Consider the following 15,496-nt stretch of genomic DNA (forward strand, 5'->3'; position numbering starts at 1 on the left):
TTCTATCAGTAAGAATGACTAAACATATATTAACCATTTGAGTTTGAGGAAAGTACTTCAATGCAACGTAAAATGAAGGTGAAACAACCATTCCTAAATCTGGAGTTGTGCAAAGCTGATATTGAACTGTAATGCCACTGCTGTTTTCTGCACCTGCAAATATTAGCATGAACAATGTGGGGTTGTCCATTGCACGAAAATTTATGCGGGCACATGATTTCACAGAAGCCCTGAAAAAAAGGCCCATTGCTTACCGGTGGCCATTCTTTCGCATCGGGAGCATTCCTTCGAATCGTAATAAGCTTTGCAGCTTATGGAGGTGCCGTGTGACCCATCGCCTCGATAAAACCCGAAGGAACCAACCAGATGCAGCGAGTACATGGCACCAGTTGCAGGCACTTCTTGGAAACTTGCTTACTTATTCATGGCATGGCTCCTATTTGTAGCTTGCCAATTGCCGTTATTGTAGGGGCAGAGTACTAGGTACCCATAAACGACTAAGGTATGTATATATGTGAAAGTGTTCGTTTAAAACAAATATATTTGTCCCATATCAATAGTACATTTACCAACAAGTTCTATTTGATTTAAAAAATTTGTACTTTTACCTTTATTTACAGAGATACTATTTGCTTGTATGGGGCTCAAAAGAGTCTTAAATTTTGATCTTGAAGTAGGCATGAAGTAAATGGTTGAAATTTAAAAAATAAAGTAAACATTTTTAAAATACCTGATTTAGGTTTTTTGGCTATATACACACAATACACACAATGCATGTAACCGTAAGGATATATTTAAGACAGCTTTAGAACATGAGGTAAAGATTATTCATGCAGATAACTATGTAGATAATTTCCTCAAATTCCAGAAAATAAAATATTACTAAAATTATTTTTGTTATGTTATATTCGGATGCATTAAGGCATTAAACTAAGGGTTAGTAACAAATTAGATTTTAAATTAATTTATCAATTAAAATTAACTAAATGTGTTCGTATGTGCAAGGATTTTAATTATGGTTAAGACCTTTGCTAGAATTAAGGTACTTTGAACATTTTAGCAATGTTAGTTGGGTTGAGATTTAAAAGGAATTGTAAAGGGTTCGATGACGTAAAAAGGGACACTCTTTTAGAATGTTTTGTGGAAATATATTTTATTAGGTGCATAGAGTGCATAAAGGTAATATAGGGAAATGAGTAAAACTTTTTCTAAAACTATTCGCCTTTGTTTAAGAGACATCAACCTCAATCATAACCATATATTTACTCCTTCCCCATAATTTCATTTTAAAAACAAAGAGCTGCAGTAGCTTATGTTCCTGTTCTTTTAATGTTTTTTTTTACCTCTTGTGTTCTATAGAATGTTAAAGGTTCTACGCCGAAATAAAAATAAAATATAAGTTAAGTAAATATGTCAATCAGTTGTTTCAGGATATTTGGTTTAAGGCACTTTTAGACTTTTTAGTTTTTTAACTTCTTATATGCTCTCATCCCTCTAAAATTAGGGAAACCGTTCAATTTGTAGTATTTTTTGTCGACTTTTGGTTAACAACCTTAAGGTAATGAACGGCAACCAAGTATCAAAAAGTCCAGAAACTTATTTTCAGGACTTCGTGTGGCCTTTTCTCCGGTCGCATGCAACCAGAGCCCAGAGTGTCCTGCACTGCCCGGCATTCCTTGTCGTTCGCCGGATACGGACGCCGATAGCGGAAATTATACTATCTGCTAACTGGTTTCGTAATGTTTACTTGGCCCTCCACTGCCCACCTCGGAATGCACCCACAAAATATTCAGTGAACAAATCGACGCTTGGCCAGCAATTGCATTTAAAGAGTTTTTCATTTGACTGAGCAATTGCCATTTTATTTAACTCGGTGGAGGATTCGGGTATTCCGGTATTTGGGCAGGGCCCTTTGGTGGGTTTATTAGGCAACCTTTTTTGTGCATTTGGCATTTTGGGAGCTCTTCGCTTCCAGTACTCCGGCCTAATGGCATGGCGCTCTCAGCTCTCAGAAAAGGCGCACTGTCAGTTACAGGTTTTTGTGATTTATGCTAAGATAAATGTCATGTTTGTTCATTTGTTGGCCGTGTTTGTTTACTCATATGTCTGCTGTGTGTTTGGTCTGCGTAGCTTTTTTCGAATGGTTGAATGCGTTTCCACATAGCTAAATTCGAGCCAGGACCTGGACCGCATCAACGAATCCTTTATTTGGTCACTTCTCCTTCCACTAAAGAAGGAAGTATCATTGCACGGCAACGGATACTCCTGCATTCTGCGATTCGAGTTGCTTTTTCACAGTAAACTGTGAGCTATGGATGCAACTTTTTTTTTGCAAATTACACGTGAGAATCTACCGGTGAGACAATACGTGATGCTACTAGATTTTGGTCTTGAAGTTTAAAGGATAGCAGTTCTTCTCTAAAGTGCCAAAGGTAAAAATTGGTATATTCTTAAAAACTTTAAATAAAAAAAATAACAAAATAAAATATTAAATCAAAGTGGCTTTAATATTTATGAAAATAAAACTAATAATGTTTTTTTCAATGCCTTCGGATACCTTATTGGCTATTCTTGAACCAAAAGGGGTTTGGTTAAATGTCGATTTAATTTGAGTACTGCAAATTACTCGAAAAATGGAAAAACGTCGAAATTGCCGCCCTGGAGGCAAAATATTAAAAACCAGTCTAAGAAACAAAAAAATATAAGCACACTAAACTCAACGAATTGTAACTCAAAAAAATTGTATGATTTATAATATTTAATTGGTAAATCTCTGGTTATCTTTACAAATACATTACATACACTTTCTCCATTCAAAATACCATACCCGCATTTCTTTTTGGCTCCCACAACATTGCCTGCCCCTTTCTGTATTTGATTAAATTAGTTGTCAGCTTGTATTCACTTTGTTTTCATTTTCATTCCTTCTAAACTTTTTCTGTTGGCCTGTTTTATTGTTGACTCTGCTCATGCTGCTTGGATGTTTGTAGTGCGTATTCCCTTGCCCAATTAAACGCTTTTTTTCCAGCCGCCCACAGAGCAGAATCAGCACCAGAGCCAGCAACAACAACATGTTTTTTGATTAAAATTAAAGAAAGTTTCTGGCCTGGTTTAAGAGTCAAGAGAGAGCCGGGGTGGGATGTGGGTGGATGGGCGCCCAAGAGGGAGTGACAACAAGTGGCCAAGGACACAATATATCGCACTGAATGCATGATAAGCTGCGTAAACAAAAAGAAAGTAACGCAATAAAAATTACAAAATACAGTCAAGCATCATAATAAAAACCCACAAAAGAAGAAGAAATTTATCGACTTAAATGGGATATGGTTTTTAATTGATTTTCGGAGAAATTACTTAAAGATTCCGTTAATAAACAAACGGATTGACTGAAATGTAAATCAGCAATAAATGTCGAGCGGATAAATTTTTTTTAGTAATTTCCTTTATTTATTTTTGAATAGAAATCAATTTATAATTGCTTGTATTATTAATTATCAAAACTAGCTGAGTCGACCTGAGTCATCCGATTACTTTTAAAATAGCCCAATACATTTTAATATTGAATAGCTTTTAATTGCACCCTATAATTTTCTAAAATATATACGTTTTATGCATTTTCAGAGATTTATAAAACTTATTTTTATAAAAAAAAAAACATTGCTTATCAACTATTTTCTTAAATGAAGAAATCGTTTTTTTTTTCTTAAATATAATGTGTTTTTTTATTATTCTTGTCCCTTAAACATTTATTTAAGGCACTTTCTAGTTAATTTATTGGGTAATCTTAAGTAATCATATATTTTAAAATTAAGCTTTTGGTTTCAAAACCCCTGCTAGGGAAATTGTTTTTGCCGAAGTTCGTCAAATAGAAGCACGACTGTGGACGGAAGTGCGCTGCGCCCCACACTGCTGGCTGAAAAACAGAAAACTTGAACCGACCTCGACGATGTGAGCCACTGTCACAGCCACAGTTTGGCAACAGAAATTGGCAACGTTTCAATGCAGCGAAAACTTATTTAAAGTCAACCGCTGCGTTTAAAAGAGCGCCGAAATCGCGCTTGTTCCCCCCAGAAAAATGCGCACGGACCGCAAGCCAAATTACGTGGCAGATTCAAATGAGCATTTGAAGCATTTCCATGGAAAACTGAAAACTTTTTCGCATTTCGCCTCCCTTGTCCGCAAGTGTGTGTGTGTGTGTGTGTGTGCGCGTTTTTTTTCTCGTCAGCGCGGAAATTGTAATGAATAATTTAGCTTTTAACTGTTCGGGGAGCTGGGCAGGCCAAGTTAGGTGGCCCGAGGTGGCCCGAGGTATGGAGGAGGGGCTTGGCTTTGGTAGGAGTAGGAGTTGGCTGGCACGCAATCTGGTTTGGATGGCCGATGTGGTTGGGTTTAGTTTTTGGCTTGGTTCGGTTGCGTTGACAACCGCTCTTTAGGAAATAAGTCTGGCCACAGGGATCGCTGCCCGCGAGCAACCGCGGAGCGGAGCGGAGGCCACTTAAAGCTAAAAAACCGAGATTCAGCTTGGCCCGGTGCACATTCTACCTGCTGGACCCCAAGATATACGGCCATGGGAGGACCACAACACTCACTCAGACAATTCACGATCGCACTTGGGCGGCATCAATGTGCACAGTTTGTTTACGACTCTGTTTACTTCCTAAGAAAAACGCAGGGTTAGCAAAAAAGACTTGAAAAAAAGCCATTGCAATACATTGTGACAGGGTTTTTTTTTTTAAATACAACGCGTAATTTATAGAGAAAAGACTTTTTAACAATTTGGTTTTGAATAATGAACACATACAAAATAATTGGCAATTTGGGAATTTGTAATGAATTTGGCTGAACTACTGAATATAGCTTTGCAGCTTATTTCAAATAGTGGTGAAAAAGCCCCATAATGTTTTAAATTGATTAGCTTTTAATTTCACTTTTAACTTATATTTTGAATTAAATCTATTTTTCTTGTTTTGTTTATTTTTTTTGTTTTATAAACACCATTTCAATATACACTTTCGCGGTAAAAGTAAAATAGAGGCCGAGAAATAATACAGATACCTTAGGGGAATATTTTCTTACGGAACCCTTAATTCTGAATTGTAGAAAATATTTTTATATTTTGAATATAAGCTTGCTGTTTATTTAGAAAAAAAATTCTTTAATAAATAATAATAATAACCTTTTTCTTTAATATGATCAAATTCGCTCAAACACTGAAATCAATGGAGATTTTTGAAAATGAAAGGCGATTTTTCTTATTTCTTTCACTGGGTCAAAATAAAAACTATGTTAATTTCTAATTCTTAATTTTATTTTTTTTATTTTTTAATTTAATTTAATATTTCAGCCCAGCGCCACAAGCATACTATGAAAACATTAAATATAAACATTATTGACTTAAGACTAGCACCTATAAATTATCTTATTTGAAAGAATTTTATTATATTTCAATGTATACGTTTATTTTTTTAATAATAATTATTATTTGTAAATTTCTTTAAGTCTTTAATAGTTAGATCCGTGGGCGCAGATGTGAATTCAAGGATGTATATATCTTTTCGACGCTTATTTTTCTGCGTGCAGGAAAAGTCGAATCCGATCGGCGGAAGATCCAAAAGAAGGCTAGTAGTGCACTTGTCGAGCCAAAGACTGTGTGTGCAAACCAGTCGAATCGGGCAACGTCGGCGATGGCGATTGCGTTTGCAGACCCCACCTGGTTGCGGATCTCGATTTCTGGCTGCATTTCGACATCTCACCCAAAATGCGACAGCCCGAGGTGCATTTCCGTGAAAATAATTGGCGCTGGCCAGGCCGATGGCTTTGCACGCTTCCTTTTGGAGTCCCGTAACCAGAAACCAGTTTGCTTTGGCCAGCGCACTGATTTAGTTTCGACTGCGGATTGCATAAGTGCGATTGCCAACGCATCGCAACGTATCGCATCGCATCGATGTTTCTGTTTGTGTTTCCTGGCCTGCCGTCCCCATTCCCCATTCCCCATTCCGCAGTCCAACCCGTCAGTCTGTCTAATTAGTTTCTGGAACGGTCTGCTCTGGCCATAAATTATGTGGCCCGCAAATGACAAACCGCCGACACAATCACTCGTTATACGATACGTCCCTGGATTATCGGGTTCGATTTGGCTTCTGGCTTCTGGTTGCTGCCCCAGTCAGCAACTATAATTTGGTACGCATTCGATACTATTCTGCGAACACTGCAAACTGCAGTTGGAGCGGGTGGCAAATTAAAATATTTCATTATACAGCTGATGCAATTATTCGTGACACAAAATTGGTTTTGTTGCGCTGCAATTCGATTAGGCTGGTTTTAAGCGCAATTCGATTACACTCCTCTTCGCTAATTATCTCATGTTTAAATTTGTAATTATGCGAATTTGGTGAGTTGCAAGTGCACCAACATGTCATACCAATTCCCCAAGTAGGTATGCAGTAATTATGTCACAAAGCCTTTGCACTATCAACATTTCTCCTACCAAGCAGCATTATTTTAGAGTCTGCATTAAAAAAATAACAATTCAAAAATGTGTTTATAAATGCACAAGTACCCAAAATAATGTGAAGTTTGTTTGAAGTGTTCTAATCCAAAAATTAACATCTACCTATCGATCCATTTTACAAAACATGATGGTATTATTTGTTTTTTTTTTTTTTTTTTTTATTTAATTTTTATTTACAATCTAATGACAATAAGTAATTGTAAATTTCCAGTGAAACCTGCTATTAATTTAATTTCTCGTTTACTTAAATTTACCTATCAGGGAGATCAAGAATGTCTTCTGAATGTTAAGCTATTGTCTACTAGACCTAGGGCTAAATTATTTACATGATTGTGAAGTCTTTCTGTATAAATATAAATATAATATATATATATATAAATATAATATATATATATAAATATAATATATATATATAAATATAATATATACATAAACAGTACAAGCATTATTCACTTAGTGTGACACTTATTAGTATAGTTTACACTTTCAAAAATATTCTGGGAAAAGTAAAAGACCGTATCCTAAATAGTTCTTTGAACGACAGCGTTCCCTTCAATTAACTACTTTTTCAAAGGTTACACTGGTTACCCCCGTAAGCCACTACCCCTAAGAGTCACCTACATACAAAATGTCTGTCACTCAATTACTAAACGTCAAATACAAAAATCGCAAAGACCACAGGTAGTTTTTTTCATGTTTGTTTCGGTAAATATTGTCTGCCTTTCTTTTCAAATATTTTATATTACAGCAAGGGGCAATTTGTGGTAAATAACCCAAATGGTGAAGCTGAAAACGTAAGCTGCGTTTGATTTAAGCACAATAGTCACACAGACGCACAGCACAACGGATACTTTTCATCCGGCCCGACCTTTCGAACCAACAAACTTGCCAAACAAAAACTAACCATGCATGAGAAACCGCTTTCCGCCCACTTCCACCCATATCGTCGTTGGAACTACTAATTATAACACTTTCCTGTCCGGACCACCGGACCACCGGACCACAGACCCCCAGAGCAGCAGAGCCCCATTGGAAGAACAATTAAATGGATGTTACCAGGTTAGGCAAAAATGGAGACTTTTAACTTCTGCCTCGGTATATGGGTATGGGAATGGGAATGGTAGAACTTTTAACTTGTGCCGCACACATTTTATGTGCGACTACAAATTGGGGACTTTTATTTGACATGGCATGGGCATTTTTCGACAGCACAAGCTTTCAAAGTTGTGCTGTTTTGCTGTGTGTTATTGCTAAAGTAACTGTTAAGTTTTATGGGAAGCCACTTGATTTTATTAGGAGCGCTCGTAAAATCATCGTCCGTTGTAAACGGTTCGTTCAGCAACAGAAATGGCCTGGACCGAACTCGCCCTTCACTCGATGGACTTGCAGAATGGCAGGACTTGGCTGGTGCAGGACCTCTAATGCAAACACAAACTCCGAATGAGTGCATGTTAATCGCGCCTGGGGGAAACAAAGGGAAAGGGAGAGCGCCGTGGAGCAGCACTTAATGTAATGTGAGGAATTAGTGCTAATTGAGCTAATAGTTCTGGACCTAATCGTTATCGATTCACAATTAAATAAAAGTGTAAAAAAACTAGGATTAGTCTTCTATCAGCTAGCCGCCAAACTACAAAAAAATAAATATTATATAGAATGTAAGTTGCCTGAAACATTATGTCTTACTACACCCAAAGAAAACCCACATAGTAAAATTAAACAATAAAATATTTGAATGTACTATTTCAGATGCAATTTTTAAAAAACTGCAAGAACTTTAAATAAAATTTAAAATCAAATGTTAAAATAACGAAATATTCAAAATAATACTAGTGATTGTACCGATTTCTTTTGTATTAAATGTAACTTTAATTTACTTCTAATTTGATTACGCGTTTAATTAAAAGGCCTGTCTTCTAGCGCTTTTCTAGTTTTTCCGATGGAGGAACCGACAAAACCCCTTTTGACCTGGCCAAAAAATTTCTTGTGTGATGTGATGATGCGCAAAAATAGGTGTCGCAAATATGTGGCATTGAATTATTTTAAATTGTTTTATCTTTAGCTTTGTTTTAATTATAGTTATAATAGAAAACAATTCGAGGTCAAAGTGGTTATGATATTTGCATAACGTTGTGTTTTGGTTTGATTATGGCTTGTCGATGCTCTCTCTTCCGAGTGGGCGAGTTGGCTTGGGTGGTTGGTGATGGGACGGAAAAAGTCGATGACGCAAGCCAAATTCGAGTGGCGGATCTGCGGATCTGCGGCTGACAATGACCATCGCCTTGGAATCGGCGAAGCAATCGGTTAATGGTTGTGATTGTGCTCCACAAATGGCTCAGTCGGATCGCGGCGACACCACAAGGTGCTTGCCCCCAACGGAGGCAAGTTGCTATTTGCTAGTTGCAGGTTGCAAGTTGCAAGTTGCCAGCTGCGAGCTACGAACTGCATGTTGCTGCTGGTGGCCAGTTTTAGCTGCAAGCACTGAAAAGCAGCAACGCAGACTATAAAACGGCGCAAGGCTGGCGAACCAATTTCACTCTCACTTTGTTGGCCAACACGCGAGCTAGCGATTTAAGCCGCCAACTGTTAAATCGCGAGCGATTCCGGCGCGTTAACTTAACCACAACAACAACAACAACAATCATAACTAACTAACAAAATCAACATCCGAATGCATTAAACAAATATCCGTGAAAAGTGTTTATAAATTTGTTTGTTTTAAGTTTTTTTCATTTTTGTTTTGGTTTGCCGCTTTTGTTAACGTTGGCTGGCCCGCCACACGAATCGAATTTTAATTGAGTGACAGAAGGAAACCGAATTAAATCGAAAAAAGTGAACACACAAAACAAATTATATATTTACGCATATGTATGGTACACATATATATTGGTTTGAATAAATAAAGCAGCAACTGTAATAATGCCTCTTATACGGGTAAATAATGCAAAATAGGATTAAACCCATATAATTGAAATCGAACGCACTGAAAGTTGGCAATCAAATATTGATAATGACATAAAATCAGCGCCTATTTTAATTATTTCCACTTGATTGCTTGCCATCGTGTGCATTCTGATAATCGAAGAGCGATGGTGTTTACTTACACTTATTTATTATGTATTATGTATTATTTGTTATTTATTATTTATTTATTTTCCAAAGTACAATAATTGACAGTGGACTCAGTTTATACAAAAAGCTCCTTCAAATCAAAAACTGTTTTATTAAGATGTATTGCATATTAATGCAAGTTTATATATTTAGTTTTCTATGATTAACAACCACAAATGTAGGCTTTTAAGATAACCTTTCTACACTGGTAGAAAATAAAGTTATTAATATAACAAATATTAATAAATATTTTGTATTCAATTAATAATTTTCCGTTTAATTTTCATCCATTGTTCATCTATGGTTTTTATTTATTTTATATATGAACATTTTAAAAAATTATTGAATTTTTTATTTGATTTATTTCGGATTTGATTTAAATATCTGAAAACTTCATTTAAATGTAAACCATATTTAACTTAAATAAAATGCGTTTTAGTCAACTAGGAACTATTTTAAATTATATATTATCACATTAATTTAAATTTGTATTATTTAACCATGTAATTTAATATGCATTGTTATTATGATTTCAAAATTAATTTAAATATTTAATATACAATTTTAAGTTCAATAGTCAGATGTGTATTTTTATTATTAAATTTCGTTATCAGTGTATATATAGGTTTGACCCCCTGACTTCATTCGTCTAAAGATGATATTACCAGTCTAGAAAAATAGGAAATATTTGAATATGACATTCGTTCATATAACTAGAATCCATCCAATGTCTTAATATTTCTTGTGTTATTTGCCAATATGTAGTACCCCAAAACAAGAGTCTGTTCAGGCCATGACCTTTTCATTCGACCAATCAGTGCTCATGTAATTATGCCATCATAGATGAACCCATTCACCCAAGGCAGTCGACCTAACTGGTCGCCATAAACCAGCCCGAGACACTTCTCATTCAAAAGATCGGATCAAATTTACCACAAATGAGTAATAGCCGTGAACGGATTACCATGGGGATGGATGAAATCGTATTTGCTGCTATGCAGCTCATTAATAATTACCTTTGTGCCAGGTTCATTGTACATCGCTTGGCTTAATTACGAGCATTAGTTATTAATCGCGTGTGCAGTGGAATAATACAAATAATAGTGTGTGACAAGAGCGGAAAACAATTGCACTTCGGTGGATGAAATTGCTATAATTGCATATAAATCAATTTAATTAAATTATTATTATTGCAGTGAAAATATTTTCAATCAAGCCATTTTTTCCACATTCAATGTACTAAATTAATAATAAGGACTGCAAAGCGAATCGAGAATTGAGTTGATTTCGCTATCGATTTCGACTTCGATTTAATTTCATGCAATCTTATCTGCTCTCCGTCCATGGCCAGGTACTATCCGCAATCGCCTGCTGCTGCCTTTTGGCGACCTGTGGCGGCGAGGAGATCGAGGCGGTGTCCTCCAAGGTCGCGGACAAGGTCGAGGCCGTAGCCACCACCAAGCTGACCCCAAGCATCGAGGAGGATGCCAAGAGCAAGACGGAGAAGCGCGACTCATCGGATCAAACAGGTACAAAACAAAATTGGGCAAAGAAATTTCGTTTGGGTCACGGTTTTGGAAAATATGCCAAATTGTTCCTTAAAATAAGATTATACATTGGCTGCAAGAAAAACAAATATATGAAATAATCCAACTATGCTCCATTTACAAATGTATTTATGTTTTCCGAATTACTGCTTATAATTAGCATGTTATACTTTAGTGTTTTAATAGCTTTAATCCGAATAAGGGTAAAATATTATAGAAAGTGATTGAATTTTATTCGTATGCTTTATTTCAAAGCAGTGAAGTTTTAATTGTGTTATATTTTCTATAACTGTTCCAATTAGCTTTGGACTGTTTCTAAAATAAAATAAATCAGATGTTTGATTTAGCACATTCCTTCAGATTTATGGGCTCCCATTGCAGTACAAACGACATACTTCGATTTAATATTAATATTAAATAAGAATTTTGAAATATGAAATATGAACAGTAATTAAAATTTTCCTTAACATGTTATGCACTTTATTGTATTTCATGTCTATATAAAAATTATTCAAAAAATACCATTTTATAATTTATTTTAAATAAATAAATAAATTAATAAAATCTTAATAAAAGATATAGACACGGTTATTATAGAAAAATCGCTTAAAATGTGTTTTACAGAATGTAAGGATTTTATTCTTTTTAACCATAAACCATTAATTTAAGTTATTGGCCAACACTTTCCAGACTTCCAAGCATAAGTCACTTTATCATATATGCTCTACCAAAAACTTATTAGAAAAGTGCAAATTTAAATGTTCGGAAACCCTTGTAAATAATACAAATAAGCCCAAATCTTCTGCTTTAAAAAGGGAAACTCTGACTTTAAGGCTACAAATAAAGTGGCAACCAATTGACAAGTTGATTATTGTTATTGGCTATGCAATTATTCCACTGCAGGTACCCCGTACTTCGGCCTGTCGAGCAAAGAGCCGCCGTTCCGACCGATTTATCCGCCCAGCAGCCGCTTCGAGTCGGAGCCACCGACGCAAATCTTCGGGCCCACCACACTGCGCTACACAGCAGCGGAGGCAACCCCACCACAGGTAGGTGCACAGGCCTATGCCAACTAGTCCGGAGTTCGGACCACGGACCGCAGCAAATGCACTTAATTACCACCGCCCTTTCCCCAGGCCTTCCACGGACAGAAGGGGCAGTCGCACCACCGCTTCAGCTTTGCAGTGCCACCGCAAGTGGAGCCCTATCAGCGGCAAGCCGCCTACAAGCCCGTTGCCACCCCTCCACAGTCACAGCCACAGGCGCAGGCGCAGGCGATTTACAATTACGGCGAGCTTGAGCCGACAGCACCACTGGGCCACCTGGGCCACTTGGGCCACCTGCACCACAGCCACAGCCAGCAGGGTGGCAAGTACCTGCAACAGCCGCCACAGAAGCTGCAGCAGCGGATCCAGTACATCATTGCCATTCCGCTCTCGTACATGCGCCAGTTGCAGCAGCAACAGCAGTTGCAACAGCAGCAGCAACAGCAGCAGCATCAACTGCTGTTGGCCCCGCCACCCACTGGCAGCAGTAGCAGTAGCAGCACCAGCAGCACTGCCTCGCCTTCACCATCGCCATCGCCTTCCTCGCCCCCGCAACCCACGCCCACGGGCAGACATCCGCTGGGGCAGCTGCTGGGTCCGCTGGCTCGCGACCACCAGGGCCAGTACAGACCCTACTACCAGTCGGATGCGCTTAGTGCACCGCTCGCGGGACCCACTGCGCCGCTGATCCACCAGCCCTACCTGCAGATACCCACCAGTCTGCTGATGGCCGCCGCCCAGCAACTGCAGCAGCACCATCACCAGCAGCAGCAGCAACAGCAGCAACAGCAGGTTATGTACGCCAAGGTCGCTGCCCCTGCAGCACCACCCACTTACCAGCCCGCCCAGCTCTTCTATCAGCCAGCGCCCCCATCCTCCCCGGCGCACCACCATCCGCAGCAGCCGCAAATTCAACTGCAGCTGCAGCGGATCTTCCTGCAGCCACCGCAGCCGCAGCAGTCCACCATCTACGCCGAACAGCCAGGACCACTCTATGGTAAGCTGACCAATATTCCGTAGAACTGGACTCACAGTTGCGGTCAAATATCCGTCGTTTTTTAGCTTATGGCAATGGCAATCAAAATTAGTTGGGAGGCAACCTTTGACACAATCTTTTTATATTTTCATAAAGCTAATACTATAAACTAAATGAGGCAATATAAAAAAGCACATTTATCATAGCAAAAGTACCTAATATTATTTATTTATTAGAAAAACAATTCGATTAAAAAAAAAAGCGAAGGAAAGCGAGAATCTATGGTAATTTGGTGTAAAATATTTAGATACAGTATATATTAAGGAAATATTGAGAGTTTCCTTAAAGAAACTAATACAATATCAAAGGATTTTTTAACCTCATCTAAGCCTCTTTTTTTGGTAATTAATCATTATGATTAATAAAAAGAAAGAACCTTTAAAACTAATTTTGGGTAATGCATTTAAGGTGCCATTGTTTAGTTTTGAAAACATTTTAATAGTTGGTCAAGCTCTAACGATCAAAATCAGGCCAAGAACTTTAATAACAAATTGGTGATGTAGTTTTGTAAATCATGAAGTCCTGCTGCACCGAAAATCAAGCTTTCATCTTTATAGTAAATTGACTTTTTTCAAATTATTCATATCGCAACTTACTTACTTATAAATGGCACTTTCTCTGTAATGAGAAACTCACCTTAAAAAATACCCACTATTTACTTTTTTTTAGAGAATTTTTCCTAGTATATGTCGAAAGGAACATACAAAAATATTTTTTTTAAGTTGAGGTTTCCTGTATTATATTAATCACTTGTTTATTGTAAAATAAGTTCTTAAGCCTTCCAATGATTTACATTCATTTCAGTAAAAATAACCTTAGTGTAAAATTTTGGACCGTGATACCAGCATTAAAATCTTATTTATACAAAAAAAAGTCAACGTCATAATTTAAAACATTTCAATGCGTAAAATTCTTTATCGCTGTACTAAATATAACTACAATAGTAATAATATGGTATAAATCTATTATTATTATTTTTTTTTTATGTATGGGAGTAGGCAATAAAACGGAATTTCAAAGTTAGTTTTACAAAACAAAACAAAATCCCACCAAACTTTAAAAGATACTCAAGTGTGAATTCGATTTAAAGAAATTTTGGAGCCATTCAGATAGACTCCTTTCCAGACCACTAGATCAGTGAAAGTATGCTATTTTATTCACCCTATAAAAACTATATAAAATGCAATTTGTTGTACTCCTACAATTCGAATGGGGCAGCTAACAATTTCTCAGCAAACCCGCAAACAGTACTCTGAGTACTGAGCGTAAGTGTGTCTCGTTTAGGCCCCAAATTCGTTGGAATGGGTAGTTAGTGGCAGTCCTCGGGCCTTGGATTGAACCATTGCAACCATTGCACCTGATGTCTAAAGTCTTGTTTTGCTCGTCTCTTTCAGCTTATCCGCTGCAGCAGCAACTCCAGCAGCAATACCCGAAACCGCATCAGCAGCAGCAGCAGACGCTGAAACAGTCACAACAGCAACAGCAGCAACACAAGTACACACCAGCAACGCCAACGGCGCCGACAGCATTGACAACAGCATCGACAACGAGCACGGCAGCAACATCAGAGGCGGCAGCAGCAGCAGCAACAGCAACAGCAACGGCGGCGGCAACAGCAACACGGCAGCAACACTTGCCCGTGGTGCACTACAACCCCATATACGTGCAAGCACCCGCCGAGCAGCAACATCAGCAGCAGCAACAGCATCAACAGCAGCAACATCAATTTGCCATATTGCCACGTTTCAGCAATAACAACCCGAAGGCCGTCTACAACATGGCCCACGAAGCAGCGGGTCCCCTTCACGTGGTCAGATTGTCGCCGGCAAATGGACCGCCGATCCATCACTACCACCATTACCAGCCGGCGTCCGTGCTGCAGCCGCTCTACAGCCACGCCCCGCACCAGTATGTATCGCCCTACGAGGAGGGGCCCAAGTCGTTGGCTTCAGTTTCCGGCTCCGGTTCCGGTTCCGGCTCCGCTTCGCCATCTGTGATGACCGCGGCCTCGCCGGCCATTATACCGTACTTCAGCCATCCGGGTGCCGTGCATTATGGCACACATTTGTATCACCCGGGAGCAGCAATAGCAACAGCACTGGGTGCACCAGCAACAGCAACAGCAACGGCAACAGGAGCAGGCGCAGCAGCAGCAGGACCACGAGCAGCAGGACCAAAGCAACAGTCGACCGCAACAAGTGGGGGGCAGCTGCCAGGTGACGGCAACAATATTGTGAAATATCCCTAA

General features: G+C 38.4%; 1 protein-coding gene across 1 annotated transcript; it reads left to right on the top strand.

Moving 5' to 3' along the window:
- Positions 1–9,389: 9,389 nt before the first annotated feature.
- Positions 9,390–15,496, top strand: LOC108147643 (putative uncharacterized protein DDB_G0291608). Its single transcript, XM_017274299.2, has 5 exons — positions 9,390–9,442; positions 10,971–11,148; positions 12,070–12,208; positions 12,284–13,209; positions 14,643–15,496. The coding sequence occupies exons 1-5, from the start codon at positions 9,428–9,430 to the stop codon at positions 15,494–15,496; spliced, it is 2,112 nt and encodes a 703-aa protein (XP_017129788.1). The 5' UTR covers positions 9,390–9,427.

The sequence above is a fragment of the Drosophila elegans genome, unplaced genomic scaffold, assembly GCF_018152505.1.
Source record: "Drosophila elegans isolate 14027-0461.03 unplaced genomic scaffold, ASM1815250v1 contig_149, whole genome shotgun sequence".
Classification (NCBI taxonomy): domain Eukaryota; kingdom Metazoa; phylum Arthropoda; class Insecta; order Diptera; family Drosophilidae; genus Drosophila; species Drosophila elegans.